At 62.7% G+C, this 14128-nt stretch overlaps 3 protein-coding genes across 5 annotated transcripts; 1 reads left to right on the top strand and 2 right to left on the bottom strand.

Moving 5' to 3' along the window:
- Window positions 1-342: 342 nt before the first annotated feature.
- On the bottom strand, window positions 343-1577 carry LOC147596856 (C-type lectin domain family 2 member B-like). The gene is made up of 4 exons (XM_086769393.1): window positions 1481-1577; window positions 1199-1371; window positions 935-1041; window positions 343-579 (listed from the first exon to the last, which is right to left on the bottom strand). The coding sequence occupies exons 1-4, from the start codon at window positions 1527-1529 to the stop codon at window positions 414-416; spliced, it is 495 nt and encodes a 164-aa protein (XP_086625519.1). The 5' UTR covers window positions 1530-1577; the 3' UTR covers window positions 343-413.
- LOC147596855 (killer cell lectin-like receptor subfamily B member 1F) lies at window positions 573-10351 on the top strand. Its single transcript, XM_086769389.1, has 11 exons — window positions 573-936; window positions 3429-3556; window positions 4879-4989; window positions 5097-5261; window positions 6960-7137; window positions 7776-7865; window positions 8180-8356; window positions 8732-8886; window positions 9110-9225; window positions 9802-9925; window positions 10076-10351. The coding sequence occupies exons 5-10, from the start codon at window positions 7038-7040 to the stop codon at window positions 9923-9925; spliced, it is 762 nt and encodes a 253-aa protein (XP_086625515.1). The 5' UTR covers window positions 573-936; window positions 3429-3556; window positions 4879-4989; window positions 5097-5261; window positions 6960-7037; the 3' UTR covers window positions 10076-10351.
- LOC104477494 (C-type lectin domain family 2 member B-like) lies at window positions 9517-12767 on the bottom strand. 3 transcript variants are annotated; one of them, XM_086769391.1, is made up of 8 exons: window positions 12638-12767; window positions 12106-12280; window positions 11843-11899; window positions 11374-11466; window positions 11086-11270; window positions 10856-10959; window positions 10353-10529; window positions 9517-10281 (listed from the first exon to the last, which is right to left on the bottom strand). In XM_086769391.1, exons 2-8 carry the CDS (start codon window positions 12128-12130, stop codon window positions 10257-10259), a joined length of 666 nt encoding a protein of 221 aa, XP_086625517.1. In that variant the 5' UTR covers window positions 12131-12280; window positions 12638-12767; the 3' UTR covers window positions 9517-10256. The 3 variants fall into 3 exon arrangements, with proteins under 3 accessions (XP_086625517.1, XP_086625516.1, XP_086625518.1); XM_086769390.1 differs by having other exon boundaries at window positions 12106-12750; XM_086769392.1 differs by lacking the exon at window positions 11374-11466 and having other exon boundaries at window positions 12106-12750.
- Window positions 12768-14128: the final 1361 nt, after the last annotated feature.

Below are 14128 nucleotides of genomic sequence, written 5' to 3'. Positions count from 1 at the left end.
GGATCATCCTACTGCAGAACTCCCTTTTTTCGGCAGCGACGCTGTTGAGGCTTTTTGTGCCAACAAGCGCGTTTCGGCGCCAGAGCGGAGGTTTCCCAGCCCCCGGGGCGGCCGGTACGGCTGCGGCGTTCCTCCCGCTCCGACGCGCCGTTGCAGCGCGGTTCCGAGTCAGCCGTCAGCGGGGGCTGCGAGCATCGCCGGACGCTTTCCGCTGGTCGCACGGCAAAGCTGGGCGCGCGGTAACTTTGGGTCTTACTCAGCGATCTGTGGCAACAGGTTTTTTTTGGTTGTTTTTTTTTTTCCTCCTGAATTTGCTTTTCCAGTGGTTTTGGGTTTTTTTTTTTTTGCGGTTTTCTCTCGTTCCCCGTCGCACGGCGGGGTATGTGGGTTTGCGGCGCGCTCCCTGCGGCCCCTCAGGAGCTGGCGCAAAGGGTCCGCGCCCGCCTGGCCCCGCCGCCCTCGCCCGGGCTCTCTGCCGCGCGTTCGCTGCAGACCCAGCTCCTCGCCGTGCCGCAGCCGGAGGCGCTCAGCCCCGTGGCGTTCAGGTGGGCGCAGAGGCCGCTGCCGCCGATCCGAAACCTGGACAGAGAGACGAGACGGCCCGCCTGAGACGGGGCGAGCAGGAAAAAGCAGAAAAATGGCGCTTCCCCCCCCAGCTTGGCTCCTCACGGGCGTCGGTGTGCCCACGGCCGCTGAGTTATTTCAGTTTTGGCAGCCGTCCGCGTTGGCCGTAAGAAACACGAAGCTTTCCAAGGAGAAAAATCCCTTATTTAAAAATCAACCAAATCTGCTTTCCCCACCAAACGCTGCGCTGGCGCCTCTCACGCCGAAGGGAGACGCGAAGGCCAGCTCCGGATGCAGCGTCACCCTTCCCAAACGCCGTCGTCCCGGGAAACGCCAACCCGCAGCGCGACGCTGGAACGCGCGGACTCACGGGTGAGAGAAACGCGCGCGCGTCACCCATTCCCACGGCTGCTCCTCGTCCTCCCGCGAAAGGCCGACCCAGGGCTCCGCGGTGCCTTTGTACCTCAGCACGAAGCTCTGAAGGAGGGAGAGGAAGGGTTTTGCGGCAGGCGGCGGGGCTCTGCGGCACCTCCCGCGCGTCGTCTCCCTCCCACCAATAATCCAAAGCGGCAACCGTGGTGGTGGATTTCTTTATTTTCTTCCCCCCGCCCCCGGTGTCCTCGTGTCTCCTTACCAAGTCCTCCACGCTGTCGAGCGTGGCCAAGGAGGCGCCGAGCGCCGAGCAGTTGTCCCGGCCGGCCGTCCAGTTCCCCTCAGCCTCCGAAAAGTGGTAGCACTTTCCTCTGTGCCCGACCCAGTCGAACGGACAGCGGAGGCAGGGCTGGGGCCGAGGCTGAAAAGCCTGCGCTGCCGTCGACAGAGCAACAGCGTTACGGAGCAGCCCCTCCGAAAGCCGCGGGGCGCGACCCAGGTACCGCGGGGACGTTCGCCGTGCGACGGCGCCCCGCCAGCTCACCTGCGAACGCCACGGCCGTGACGAGCAGCGCTGCGAACAGCGCTGCCATGGCCGCCTGGCAGGCACGGCGCGCCGCCGGCGGCGTCTCGAGGCCGCGACCTGCGGGAGAGGAGACCCGTGGCCCGCGTTGGCCCAAAGGATGGCTTGTTCTGCGGGTTTTTTGGGGTTTGGTTTTTTTTTCCCCCTCTCCTTTTGTCCCAGGACGAAGGGGACTTCTCCCCCAGTCTCCCCACCGCGGAGAGCGCGGGGCCCCGCCACCGGCGTTTGGGCGCTGACGCTCACGGGCAGCGGCGTTGGGCGGCGCCTTCCCGACGGACGGCTGCCGCTCAGCGCCCCGATGCTTCCCCCTGCAGCTGGGCTCGCGGCCGTTTTGGGGGAGGAACATCCAGAATTCTTCCCCTCACAGAACAAAAATGATCTATTTCGTACTTCGCGAAGCAGGAGAGCGCTGTCTCCTGCCCAGTTCCAGCCGCAAACTCCGCTATTTGTGATTCCCGGGGTTTGCTTCGTTTCCGGGGCTCCCCTGCTGCTTTCTCCCCCTGAACGGAGACCTGAGCCGTAGGCACCGCGCCTCCGCGTCCTGTGGTCCAGAACGCGCTCTTTCCCCCGCCACCAGCAAAGAAACTTCTCTTTTCTAAAGGTTTTACCAAAAAAAACCCCTCCGTGTTTTCGCCCCGGGGGACTTCCCTCATTTTTAAGCTTCCCCCTCTTTCCCTCCTTCTGTCACGGGAACCAAACCTCTCGGGACAAACCCTCCTTCCCGCTCCTGCTCCCCGCGCAGAAAGAGGGTTAGAAAGCAAGGCGGAACCCAAATACGCCAAATTTAAAAAATAAAAAAAAAAGACAAAGGGAAAAAAAATCAACAAATTAAAAAAAAAAAACAAAAAACCGAAGAAGTGAAAAATAATTTAAAATCAAGGAGTAAAGCTGGGGCGGGCGGATGGTCCGCGGGAACGAGCCGGCGCGGTCAGAGCGCAGACGTCTCCCCTGCGGGAAGCGTTACAGAAAGATTGATTTTTTTTTTTTCACACCCCCCCCCGCCGCCAGTTTCTGGTCCCAGTCACAGAAGCGCTGGAGAAACCCGGCGGCGCCCGCGCCCTCGCCCCGCGCTCACCTGCCCGCGCGCTGCCCTCCGCTCCCCGAAATCCCGCGCAGCCCCTCGGCCCCTTCATCGCGGCGGCTCCCCCTCCGCGGCTGCGGGCTTGAGCCAAAACCACAGGAGTTTTAGAGGAGCAGCAGTTTTGGAGAGGACATTGCTTTTCTCCCCGCAATTAAAGTTTTCTCCCCGCAATTAAAGTTTTTTCCCCCCGTAAAGTTTTCTCCCCCCGCAATCAAAGTTTGCTCCCCGTAATTAGTTTTCTCCTCCAATTAAATGTTTCTCCCCACAACGGAAGTTTTATCCTCATAATTAAAGTTTTCTCTCCCCAATTAAAGTTTCCTCCCCACAAACTTTTCACCCCACAATTAAAATTTTCTCCCTGTAATTAATATTTTCTCTCCCCAATTAAAGTTTTCTCCCCAAAATCAGTTTTCTCCCCCCAAAGTTTTCTCCCCAAAAATCAAAGTTTTCTCCCCCGAATCAGTTTTCTCCCCAAAATCAAAGGTTTTTTTTCCCCAAAATCAGTTTTCTCCCTAAAATCAAAGTTTTTTTCCCCCCGAAGTTTTCTCCCCAAAATCAAAGTTTCCCCCCCCCAGTTAAATTTCTCCTCCACCTCCAGCAGCCCCGGCTCATCCCGCAGCCCCGACCTGGACGCGGCCGCCGGGAACGCGCGGGACGCCGAGGCGCGTGCCGCTCTCCTGCCGAGGGAAATGTGAAACAGAAGATGGGGGGGCGGACAAAACAACGATTTTTAATTTGGTTTTGTTTTTCCGGGGGGGTTTCTACACCACCACCTCCTGCAAACTTGCAAAAACCTCATTTATTTTCTTTTTTTTTTTTTTTTTCCAGTGATGGTCATACGCCGGCAGCGCCGCCACCTTCGCAGCGCGCAGGAAGAGCGATGCGTAAAAGCTCACCGCAGAAACTTTCCGCGAGCCTCACAAAGCCTGCAGGTGGAAAAAAAATGAGCGTGAAAAGTAAATAACTTAAAAATGTAAATATAAAATGCAAAATTAAAATGGAAATAGAAAGGGAAGGGAAAAAAGGCCGGCGTAGCCCGGGAACGGCTGGTTGCGCCGTGCCACGGCCAAAATGTCCGCGTCCGCAGGGAAGGCGCCTCTGGATCCGTGAAAGCACGGACCGAGCTGGGAGGATGCGGGTGGGACGGAAATCGAAATGGGGCGAGGGGCTGCCCCAACACGGCTCCGCTCCCGCGCTCCCCGGAGCCGGCCGCGGCCGGGAGCGCTGCGTGCGGGTTGGGGCGTCGCGGGGCCGCCGGCGTCCTGCTGCCCCCCGCCTTCGGGGCTGCGGAAAAAAGCGGATTCCAAGCTTTGGGAAGGCTTTGGGGTTTGCCCGCTTCCCCGCGCCTGTGCCGGGGTTTCCGGGACGCGTGGGGAACACCGGGTGGGCTCCGTGCCTCGCGTGGAGGGGGCGAAAGCCCGTCCCCGCCGCCGGCTGCCCGGGGCTCCCGCGGCCGCCCCACCGCCCCCACGCCGCGGTGGACGGTGCTGGGGAAGCCCAGCAGCCTTAAACTTCTGCTCGAGCTCGCTGCCCTGACAGAGGGGCTTTTACAGATTTTTCCTGTCTGAAAACCCAACTTTTTCAGGTGAAAATGTGCTTTTTTAATTTTTTTTTTTCTTCTCCAGCTGCTGCGGCAGCAGGGGCTCCTCCTCAAAACGGCGGAGCTGGGGCACCCCGCGGCGCTGAGCGCGCAGGGCGAGCGACCGGCTCTTCTCTGCGTCCCAGAAAGCCGGCGGGCGGGCGCGGAGGGGAAATTCGGGTTTTGTTTCGGTGCTTCTCAGCCTTCGGAGGGGACGAGGTTGTCCCGCGGAGATGGGACGAGGTGCGGCGTCGGCTACGGAGCGTGAAAGCCCGCTCTGAAGTAAACCCGGCCCGTCCCCGAAGCTTTTCGGCGAGGGCGGAGGGTACAGACCCTGTTTTTCGGGCTGGCATGACGAACCGGCTGCAGCTGCAGCGGGGAAAGGAAAGCTGCACAAAATCAAACGCAGCCCTGCCCGTTTTCCGTCGGTTTTGCCGAGCTTGGCCGCGTCCCGGGGCGGAGACCCCCCCCAGCTGGCTCTGCTCAGCCCGGAGCCTGGATGGGGACGAGGGTTATTTGGCAACAAGGAGCGCTGCAAGGAAATAGTTTCCTTTCGGACGCGCGGAGGAGCAGGACCAGCGCGAGGGAGGAGGCTCCTCGCCACCACCTCCATCCCAGCCGACCCCTCGTGTCGTTGCCGTCACCCAACCGCAGTCTTCCTCCTCTTCCTCTCCTGGCCGAGCTTTTTCTCCCCTTCAGCCGGCGCAGGCTGCGACCTGCGTCCCCGGCACCGGCAGCTCCCCAGGGACGGACGCCATCGGCTTCCCAAGGAAAAGAGGAACCGGACCGAAGGCGGGAGAGGCGGCAAAGGTCAGGAGCCTCAGCTGGTCGTGCTCCGGGACAAGAAAGAAAAGGCAAATTTGGAGGAGAAGGCTTGAAAGGGACGTGAAAGTCCTTTTTTGCTTTTTTTCCTGAAGTGGGAAGGGGAAGAAGCACCCAGCAGCAGGCAAGCCGAAACTCCGGCCACCTCCACCTCCCAGCAGCGGGCGGAGGCCGCGCCCTGCGTGGATCGGATCCGGACCACGGCCCGCGAAGCGGCGGCGGGCGGGCGCCGCGTCCTTCGTGGCGCACGGCGCCGAAAGGTGAGCGCGTCCCACGGGCGCTGGCGTGAAAAGCGGTTCCGCTCCGTTCCAGACCCGCCGCGCGCCCCGCGCGACCGGCTCGCGTTCCCCCGTGCCGAAACTCTGCGGAGCGGGAGCTGGGTTTGCAGATCTCGCCGGCGGGAAACGGTTGGTAGCGCGACGAGGTGGCGCAGGAGACACCTCCCCTCCGCCCCCGTTCTGCAGGACTTTGCTGATTTTGGGCGATGAACGTTTATCCTGCAGGTCTGGCACCCGCAGAAGATGCTTGCTGCTGCTGCGGGGGGGTCCAGCCGCGGCTCCGCCGTCGCGGCTCCGCGGGGGTCGCAGGGTTTGCCAAGCCCCCCCAGGCGGGGCACGGGACTGTTCTGGGGTGCAGATGAGCCCCCCGAGCTGGGACACCAGCAGGGTTTTACGAGATTTTTAATGCTGTGTTCTGAGCGTTCGCAGGAGCACAAACCTGCGTGGGTGTTGTGGTTTTGTTAGTGAGGGGGGCCTAAGGTGGCAGCTTCTGTCGGAAACTGCTAGAAGTCGCTCCCCTTTGTTCAGTGGACTTGGCCGGGCCTAGGGCGGACCCGCTGCTGGCCAAGGCCGAGCCGATTGGTGTCAGCACGTTCCATGATAACGCCTCTGCGATAACGTATTTAAGAAGGGGAAAACAGAAAAAAAGGAAGTAGAGAAGATGTGAAGGAGCTGAGCGGGACAGAGAGGGGGAGGCGCGAGCCTCATGGGCCTTGCAGGCCTCACCCTCTGGCCTCCCGCCGGGCGGCAACTGGGCCCAACTGGGCCCAGCCCGGCTGAGAGAAGTGGAGAGGAGATGAGATGGATGATGTGAAGAGATTCTGAGAGGAGTCTGCCAGCCTGTTGTGAAGAACTTGTCTTGTGAGAGAAACAGCTGCAGACGCCAAGGTCAGTGAAGGAGGAGGGGGAGGAGTAATGCGGCTCCTGGCCAAGATTCCTCTGCAACTCGTGGTGATGACCATGGTGGAGCGGGTTGTCCCCCTGCAGCCCATGGAGGTCCACGGAGGAGCAGAGATCCACCTGCAGCCCGTGGAGGACCCCACGCCGGAGCAGGTGGAGGCCTGAAGGAGGCTGCGGCCCGTGGAGGGCCCGCTGGGACAGCTGCTCTAGAGGGACTGCACCCCGTGGAAGAGATGACCCACGCCGGAGCAGTTTCACGGAGGACTGTGGCCCGTGGGAGGGACCCCACGCTGGAGCAGGAGAGGAATGCGAGGAGTTCTTCCCCCGATGACAAAGCAGCGGCGTAAAACAACGCGTGATGAACTGACCGCAATCCCCATTCCCTCTTCCCCCCTGTGCCGCTCGGGAGGGGGGAAGGTAGTAGAGATAATGTTAAGCCCGGGAAGAGGGAGGGGTGGGGGGAGGTTATCTTGTTCTCTGTCTCATTCTCCTGCTAGTTTTAGTAATAAATGAATAGTTTTCCCCAAGTCGAGTCTGTTTTGCCCGTGACGGTAACTTTTAGGATTTCTCCCCGTCCTTATCTCAAACCTTGAGCCGTTTTTCTTATATCATCTCCCCCTGTTCTCTCGGAGGGTGGGAGGAGTGAGAGAGAGACTGCGCAGTCTGGTCCCGAGCCGGGCTGAACCAGGACAGTGGGTCTCCTGCAAAGTCACCTCTAGAAAGACCGAACAAGCCAAGTGTGATTTTTATTTTTAATTGGTTTTTTTTTTTTTTTGGTAGCTGAATGCGACAGGTCCTGAGCTCGCTTTTTCTCCAGGAGGGAAAATAAATCAATCGAGCCCTCTGGCGTGAACCTCGATGGCACGAGGACAGGAGCGCGTCGTGGCCCTGACCACCGTCTACAGCAGCCCGGCCGTGGCCCGGCGCTCGGCGCGCGGCGGCTGTGGGAAGCGTCCCGGTGAGTGACCCCCTGCTCCGTACCCTCGCACAGCGGGCACCGGGCACCTCCTCACCTCCTGCGGTTTCTCCTCGGCGCTGGCGCCAGCCGATGTCCCCCGGTGCCCCCGGACCCCCGCCCCGGGCGTTTCCCACCGATTTCCCGAGCTGATGGCGGCCAAATCCCAACGCTTTGCTCGGGAGCGGGGTCACCGCCCGTCTCCAGCCGGGGCAGTGATGGCACCCGTGAGTTTCTTTTCCATAACCGGATTTTCTTGAAAAGGGGAGGAAAAGAAAATGGTCGAGGCCACTGCAGCCTCTCCGAGCGGGCGCTGCGCAGCGACTGGCAGCCTCTCCCCGTCGCGTCAAGCATCCCACGGGTTTTGCTCTGGATCCTCCCCCTGCCCGGGGCGTTTTTGGGGGCAGCGGGGCGAGAGGAGCCGCGCTCCCAGCTCCGAGGCTTTGCGGCTTTGCTCGTTGCTGCTTCCCCGGCCGAGCGAGCAGGCTGGCTTGCGGCTTTTCTCGTCTCCGTTGCCCCTACAGACTGTTGCGAGGCGCTCCGCGGCTGGGCCTGCCTGCTGAGAAAAGGTGTGAAAAACCAGAGCGGAGGCTGCGGAAGAGCTGCTTCCTCCCTCACGCCCGGCACGGCTCTCGTTGCAGGTCGTCGGTGGTACTGGGCGCTGCTGGGAGCCGGGTGGGTCGGGACGGCCGTCCTGGCCGGCGTCGCGCTCTGGCTGCTGCAGCAACGCGGTGAGTGGCGGGGTCCGTCACCCGAAACGGCGAACGTTCTCCCCCAAAACCGGGGCGGGTTTCTCCTGCGTTTTCAGCCGGGGGCAGCTCCCGCGCCGCGGCGGTGACGGACGGGGCGAGCCGCCGGCGCGTCCCCGTGCGCGTGCGGGGGCCGGTTCGCTTGGTTCTGGAGCCCGTGCTGATACCGACCCCTGCCCCCAGCCCGCCGGCACCCCGGGGCTCCCCCCGAGGGTCCTGTCCCGGGGCAGCACCCTGCCCCAGCCCCAAAAGTTGCACCCTCCGCTCTCAGCGCGGTGGCACGTTCCTCGTTCCAGGTGGAACCCGCCCCGCCCTGAGCCAGTGCGCGGAGATCTCGGCCGCCGCGTGCTCCCGGGAGAGCTGCCCGGCCACCGCGTGCCAGCGGGACGTCCCGGAATCCCAGCGGTCCCTGTGCTGCTTCCGGCTGCAGCTGAGACAGCAGCTGTGCGAGCAAGGAAACCACAGCACTGCAGGTCTCGCGGCTCAGCGTCACCACAGCTTTTTGGGGGGGGGGGGCGAGGCTGGGGGTGGAGACCCCCACCCTGTTAGGGACGCCGGGGGGCTGTTGTCCCCCTTTCCGCATGGGAGAGGGGAACAAGGCTGGGAACACTGGGGAAGCGCCCCAGGACGCCCCCGTTGCTGTCCCCAGCCGCGTCGCCACGCCGTGCCCTCGCCCCCGCTGCCCCCGCCTCACCGGGGAGGATTTTCCCAGCGTGGGCACAGCTCACGTTCCCAAAATCGCACCTCGAGTGCCCGGGGCGGGGCCGGGGGGGTGCAGGAAGGAGCCTGGTGCCCCAGCTCCGTCCCTCGCCAGCCAGGGGGCCGCTCACGCTCCCGCTCCGCCGCAGGCAGCTCGGCGTGCCGGCTCTGTCCCGCCGGCTGGCAGCCCTTCGCGGCCAAGTGCTACCGCGTCTCCGCCAAAACCTCGGCCTGGGAGGCGGCGGCCGGCGCCTGCCAGGCAAAGCGAGCTCAGCTGGTCGTGCTGGAGAGCGCGGAGGAGAAGGTAAATCCCGAGGGAACGGCAAAGCCGTGCTGCGCCGCGCACGGGCGGCTTTGGCGCCCGAAAACCAAACGCTGTTCCCGCCCCACCGTCTCCGACTGCTCTCCCACCCTTCCAAAGCGCCCCCCGACCTCCCCAGCTCCCAGTTTGCAGCTGGGACGTGCCGAGCTCAATCCCAGAGCAGATCCCCGCCCCACGCGGTCGCCTCCATCCCCTCCTCTGCCAGGTTTTCATCGCGGAGCTGACGGGAAACGCTTCCAGAGTCTGGACGGGGCTGAGGATGAACGAGACGCGAGGGAAGGGGTGGACGTGGCGGGACGGAGCCCCGTTGCAGGAGGCCTTGTGAGTTCCCTGGGGAAATATTTCCCAGCCCCGCGCTCACCGCAGACCCGGCTGCTCCCGAAAATCGCTCCGGAGCCGGCAGCCACGCTCTCGGGAGCCAATTAAACCGGAGCGACGCGGGTTGGGTCTGCGCAGCCCGGCGGAAGGGAGGGAAGACGCCGCGGAAGCGTTATTCCTCGCCCCACGCCCCAGCGCAGCGCGCAGGGTGGGCAATGTTCCTCCGTCGGGAGCAAGCTCGCCCCAGCGGTCGTGTTTTCCACGCCGGCCACAGCGACCCCAGCACGCAGGAAAAACCGCGGTTTCTGACGGAGTCAGTATTTATTGGGCCAGGTCGTACGCACGTGGGCGCGTGGGGAGCGTTTGGGGGAGCACGGGTCCCCCCCGCGCTGCCGTTTCCCCGGCGCAGCTGCAAAAACGAGGTGGGGGCACGTTCCCACGCTCGCAGCTGAGCTGACAACGGCTGGCCCGGTGCAGATTTGGGGGGGAGAACACCCTAAAATGAGATCAGAGATCACTGACGGGGACACAGCGTCCGAGCCAGGACGCCAGGGTGACGGCCGTCGCCGTGCTCTGCAGGTTCCCGGTGCGGGGCGTCGTGGGACAGGACGCCTGCGCCGCCATTTGGAAGGGCGAGCTGAACTCCCACGCGTGCAGCGCCCCGTTGCACTGGGTTTGCCAGAAAAATGCCACGGAGATTTAGGTCAGAGGAACCGACGCGGAGGAGAACGGGACCGGCTCTGCGCCCGGACTCCGCGCCGAGGCCGGGGTCTCCCCCCAGGCGCCGGCCGGGGGGACGCTGGGGTAACTCTGCTCCGTTTCTCCGCTTTGCGTTTCCGCCCCTCGCCTCCAGCTCCTCCAAATCCACCAAAACCCAGAAGAGGCCAAACCCCGCAGGACTCGGCTTCGCCGCGCGGCAAGGCGGGGAGTTTCCCACGCCTCTCCCCGGTTCCCAGGTCTCTCTGCAGCTGCCGAGGCTGGGAAGACGCCAGCGGTCGGATGAACAGTGAAGATCCTCTGGTCACGGCTCCGCGTCACTGCCGTGAGGCGTCTCGGCTTCTGTAAGCGAAAATTAAATAAACACGTACCGCGGGGACGCTCGCTGCCGTGCCGTGCGGGGTTAACGGCACCTCTGGTTGCGCTCCTCTGCCGAGGGGGAAACTCCGGGTGAAATCCGGGATCTCCGAATCCTGCTGAGGCGTTTTTGCGGGTGGCTGCAGACCGAGGATTTCACCTGGGAGCACCAGTCGCTGCTGATCCCGTCGAGGTTGATATAGGCACACTGTCCGTTGCCCCGCACAGGGAACCTGCGCCAGAGAGCCGGGGGAAACTCAAAACCGGGAAGCGCGGGGGCCGGAGCTCTCCCTCCCGTGGTACAAGCAGCCCGGCCCTGCGGAACCAAAACCGCTCCCTGCTCCGCGACGGAGGGAATGATTTCACTCCTTGGCCCGGGGCTGCCCTCGGCTCCCCGCGTCACGCAAGTCCGCCGAGCGCGGCCCAACCCAGCGGAAACCCGGGGTTTAATTGTCCCCACCTCGTTAAATTCACATCTACACGTGTCCTCCTGCGTTCAGCCCCCGGCCCAGCTCAGCGTGGGACGCGGCCGCGCCCTCCAGAAGAAAGCGGGACGTACGCGTTGTTGAAGAGAGACCCGTTGGACCACCTCCACGGTGCGGAGCCTTCCCGTCGCAGACCGACCCAGTAGTGCCAGGAGCGCCCGTAGCGCAAGAGAAAACTCTGGAGGGGGGGGAAAAAAAAAAGAAAAGAAAGAAAAGCTTCGTATGTGTGTTCACTCTCTGCCCCCAAGGGAACCCCAAATCCCAGATGCCGTCCACGCGCCGTCGCGCAGGGATTCCCGTTTACCAGCTCCTCCTGGGAGTCGATGGCGGCCAGGTGCGCTCCCAGGGAAAGGCAAGAGGCCTGGCTCCTGTTCCAGTCCGCCTCGGCCTCCACGAAGTAAAAGCACTTCTCTCCGAACCCGATCCCGTTCTCCGGGCAGCTGCGAACGGCGGGAGAGGGGCAGGAGGGACAGGCCGGGCACTTCTTCACTGGAAATAAGCAGAACGCGTCCCGGTGACTCAGCCCCGCAGGATTTTCCCCAGGGGAGGAGGAAGACTTTGGCGGCGGGCACCCGCGCTGCCAGCCGCGTACCCGCCAGCGCGATGATGGCGAGGAGCAGCGCTGCGACCACCACGGTGACTGCGATGGGCACCTTCTTCTCCTTAATGCACTTGAGGCTAAAGCCTGGGGACAGAGCGCGTGGAGGAGGCAAAGCCCGCAGCACGGAGAGCACCCGCATGTCCCGCAAGCTCCTGCGTCCCCCCCCGCGGTGCCTTCAGCGCCTTTAAATACAGGGAGGGGGCGTGGTGGGGTGCAGGCTCCGTTTAGGGCGCTGTCAGCAGCCTCCAAGGATTTTGAGGCTGCCTGACCGCATTGCACCCTCTCCAGCCCTCCTCGGCCACGAGAGACGGGCGCCGTCCCGCAGGCTCTGCGCCTCCTGCCGCTCTCAGGCAGCTCTGCCGTCCGCACCTCCTCCCCCCAGCTGCTGGAATGGAATTCTAGCTGCGCATCTCACGCTAAAGCCTGGCCACGACCTCCGAAACACCAAAACAGGACTCACTCGTCTCGCCCTCCGCTCGCTGCTGCGACGGCATCATCACGGCAGCCGCGTCTTCACCTGTGCCGAAGCAAGCAGCCCGCGCGAACGCCGCGAGTTACCGCGGGCGCCGGGGAGCTGTTCACGCGGCGAACGCTCCATCGTGGGTATTTTCCTCCCAGGAGAGCGGGCGGAACAAGCAGCATTTCCCCTTTGGCTGGTTTCCACGTGCGGCGGGAGGGGACCACGCGGGACGGCCCGGAGGAAAGGGGACGGCGCTCCCGTACCTGCGTCCTGCGCAGCCTCTGCCATCCCCGGATCCCGCCGGGACCAGCGCGTCCCTCAGCTCGGCCGGCACCCAGCCCAGCGGGGTCAGGGACGCCCCGCGCACCGCAGCACGGCCCCGGGGACCGGCCAGGCCCTCCTGCGTCCCGGGGCTTGGCCGGGACGCTCCCGCAGTCACTGAAAAAGGACGACAAAGAAGAAACTCGGAGTCCCCCCGAACCGCGGCGCCGCGCAGCACAACGCTTTTTTCCACATCCCTCCTTTCCCTCAGAGTGCCTTCTCTCACGTCCCAGCCCGTGCTCGCTCTGAACTACCGCCTCCCAAAGCCGCCCCTGTTTTTCCACGCTCTTCTTGCAAACTCTCTAAATTCTTTTGGGCTTTGACCGCTCCCTGCCAAATGACCTTTTCCCAGAACAAAGCTTCCTCGCAGCAGCAAAACCCAGCCCACGGAGCTGCATCTAGGACACGCTCATTTCCAAAAAAAAACCCTCAGAGAAACAAAACGAGAACCCGCCAACGCGAAAATGGACAAACCTGCAGCTGCTCTTGTCCAGGAGCCCCTAATTCAGCGACAGCTGCGGCTCCGCTAACAAAGGGCTTCCGTATTTACCGAAAATCTGTAAAACCCAGGTGCCGGCTTGCGCAGCTGCTGCTGTGTAACGTCAGCCCCGCACGTCTGAGCTTCCTCAATTTGCAGGTAGTATTTTCCAGTTGATAACAGCCTCCGTGTGTCCACACAGCCAGGAATCAAAAGGATATTTTATTTCCCACCCCCCCAAACACTGGGGTTTGGATGGGGTTTAACTGATGCGGCGTTTTGCGGCTGTCCCCAGCCCCCAAACCCAAACCACGCCCGCCCTGGGCTGCAGCTGGGCTGCGTTTTGGGGTAAAACAGCAGGAGATGGAGGAAGAGGATGTAAGAAAAAACAAAAAAACAAGGGAGGTGTTGTGGTTTTGTTTAGTGAGGGGGGCCTAAGGTGGCAGCTTCTGTAGGAAACTGCTAGAAGTCGCTCCCCTTTGTTCAGTGGACTCGGCCGGGCCTAGGGCGGACCCGCTGCTGGCCAAGGCCGAGCCGATTGGTGTCAGCACGTTCCATGGTAACGCCTCTGTGATAACGTATTTAAGTAGAGGAAAACAGAAAAAAAAAAAGAAGAGAAGATGTGAAGGAGCTGAGTGGGGGGCCGACAGGGGGAGGCGCGAGCCTCGTGGGCCTTGCAGGCCTCACCCTCTGGCCTCCCGCCGGGCAGCCGACTGGGCCCGACTGGGCCCGGCCCAGCTGAGAGAAGTGGAGAGGAGATGAGATGGATGATGTGAAGAGATTCTGAGAGGCGTCTGCCAGCCTGTTGTGAGGAACGGCTGCAGACGCCAAGGGCAGTGAAGAAGGAGGGGGAGCAAAGATTCCCCTGCAGCCCATGGAGGTCCACGGAGGGGCAGAGATCCACCTGCAGCCCGTGGTGACGACCATGGTGGAGCAGGTTGTCCCCCTGCAGCCCATGGAGGTCCACGGAGGGGCAGAGATCCACCTGCAGCCCGTGGAGGACCCCACACCGGGGGAGGTGGAGGCCTGAAGGAGGCTGCGGCCCGTGGAGGGCCCGCGCTGGGACAGCTGCTCTAGAGGGACTGCACCCCGTGGAAGAGATGACCCACGCCGGAGCAGTTTCACGAAGGACTGTGGCCCGTGGGAGGGACCCCACGCTGGAGCAGGGGAGGAATGCGAGGAGTTCTTCCCCCGATGACAAAGCAGCGGCGTAAAACAACACGTGATGGACTGACCGCAACCCCCATTCCCTCTTCCCCCCCGTGCCGCTCGGGAGGGAAGGTGGTAGAGATAATGTTAAGCTTGGGAAGAGGGAGGGGTGGAGGGAGGTTATCTTGTTCTCTGTCTCATTATCTTGCTGTTTGTAGTAATAAATGAATAGTTTTCCCCAAGTCGAGTCTGTTGTGCCCGTAACGGTAACTTTAAGGATTTCTCCCTGTCCTTATCTCAAACCTCGAGCCGTTTTTCCTTATATTTTCTCTCCCTGA

This window comes from Chlamydotis macqueenii, chromosome 36 (assembly GCF_036417535.1).
Source record: "Chlamydotis macqueenii isolate bChlMac1 chromosome 36, bChlMac1.mat, whole genome shotgun sequence".
NCBI lineage: Eukaryota > Metazoa > Chordata > Aves > Otidiformes > Otididae > Chlamydotis > Chlamydotis macqueenii.
This window is presented reverse-complemented; position numbering and strand designations above follow the sequence as displayed.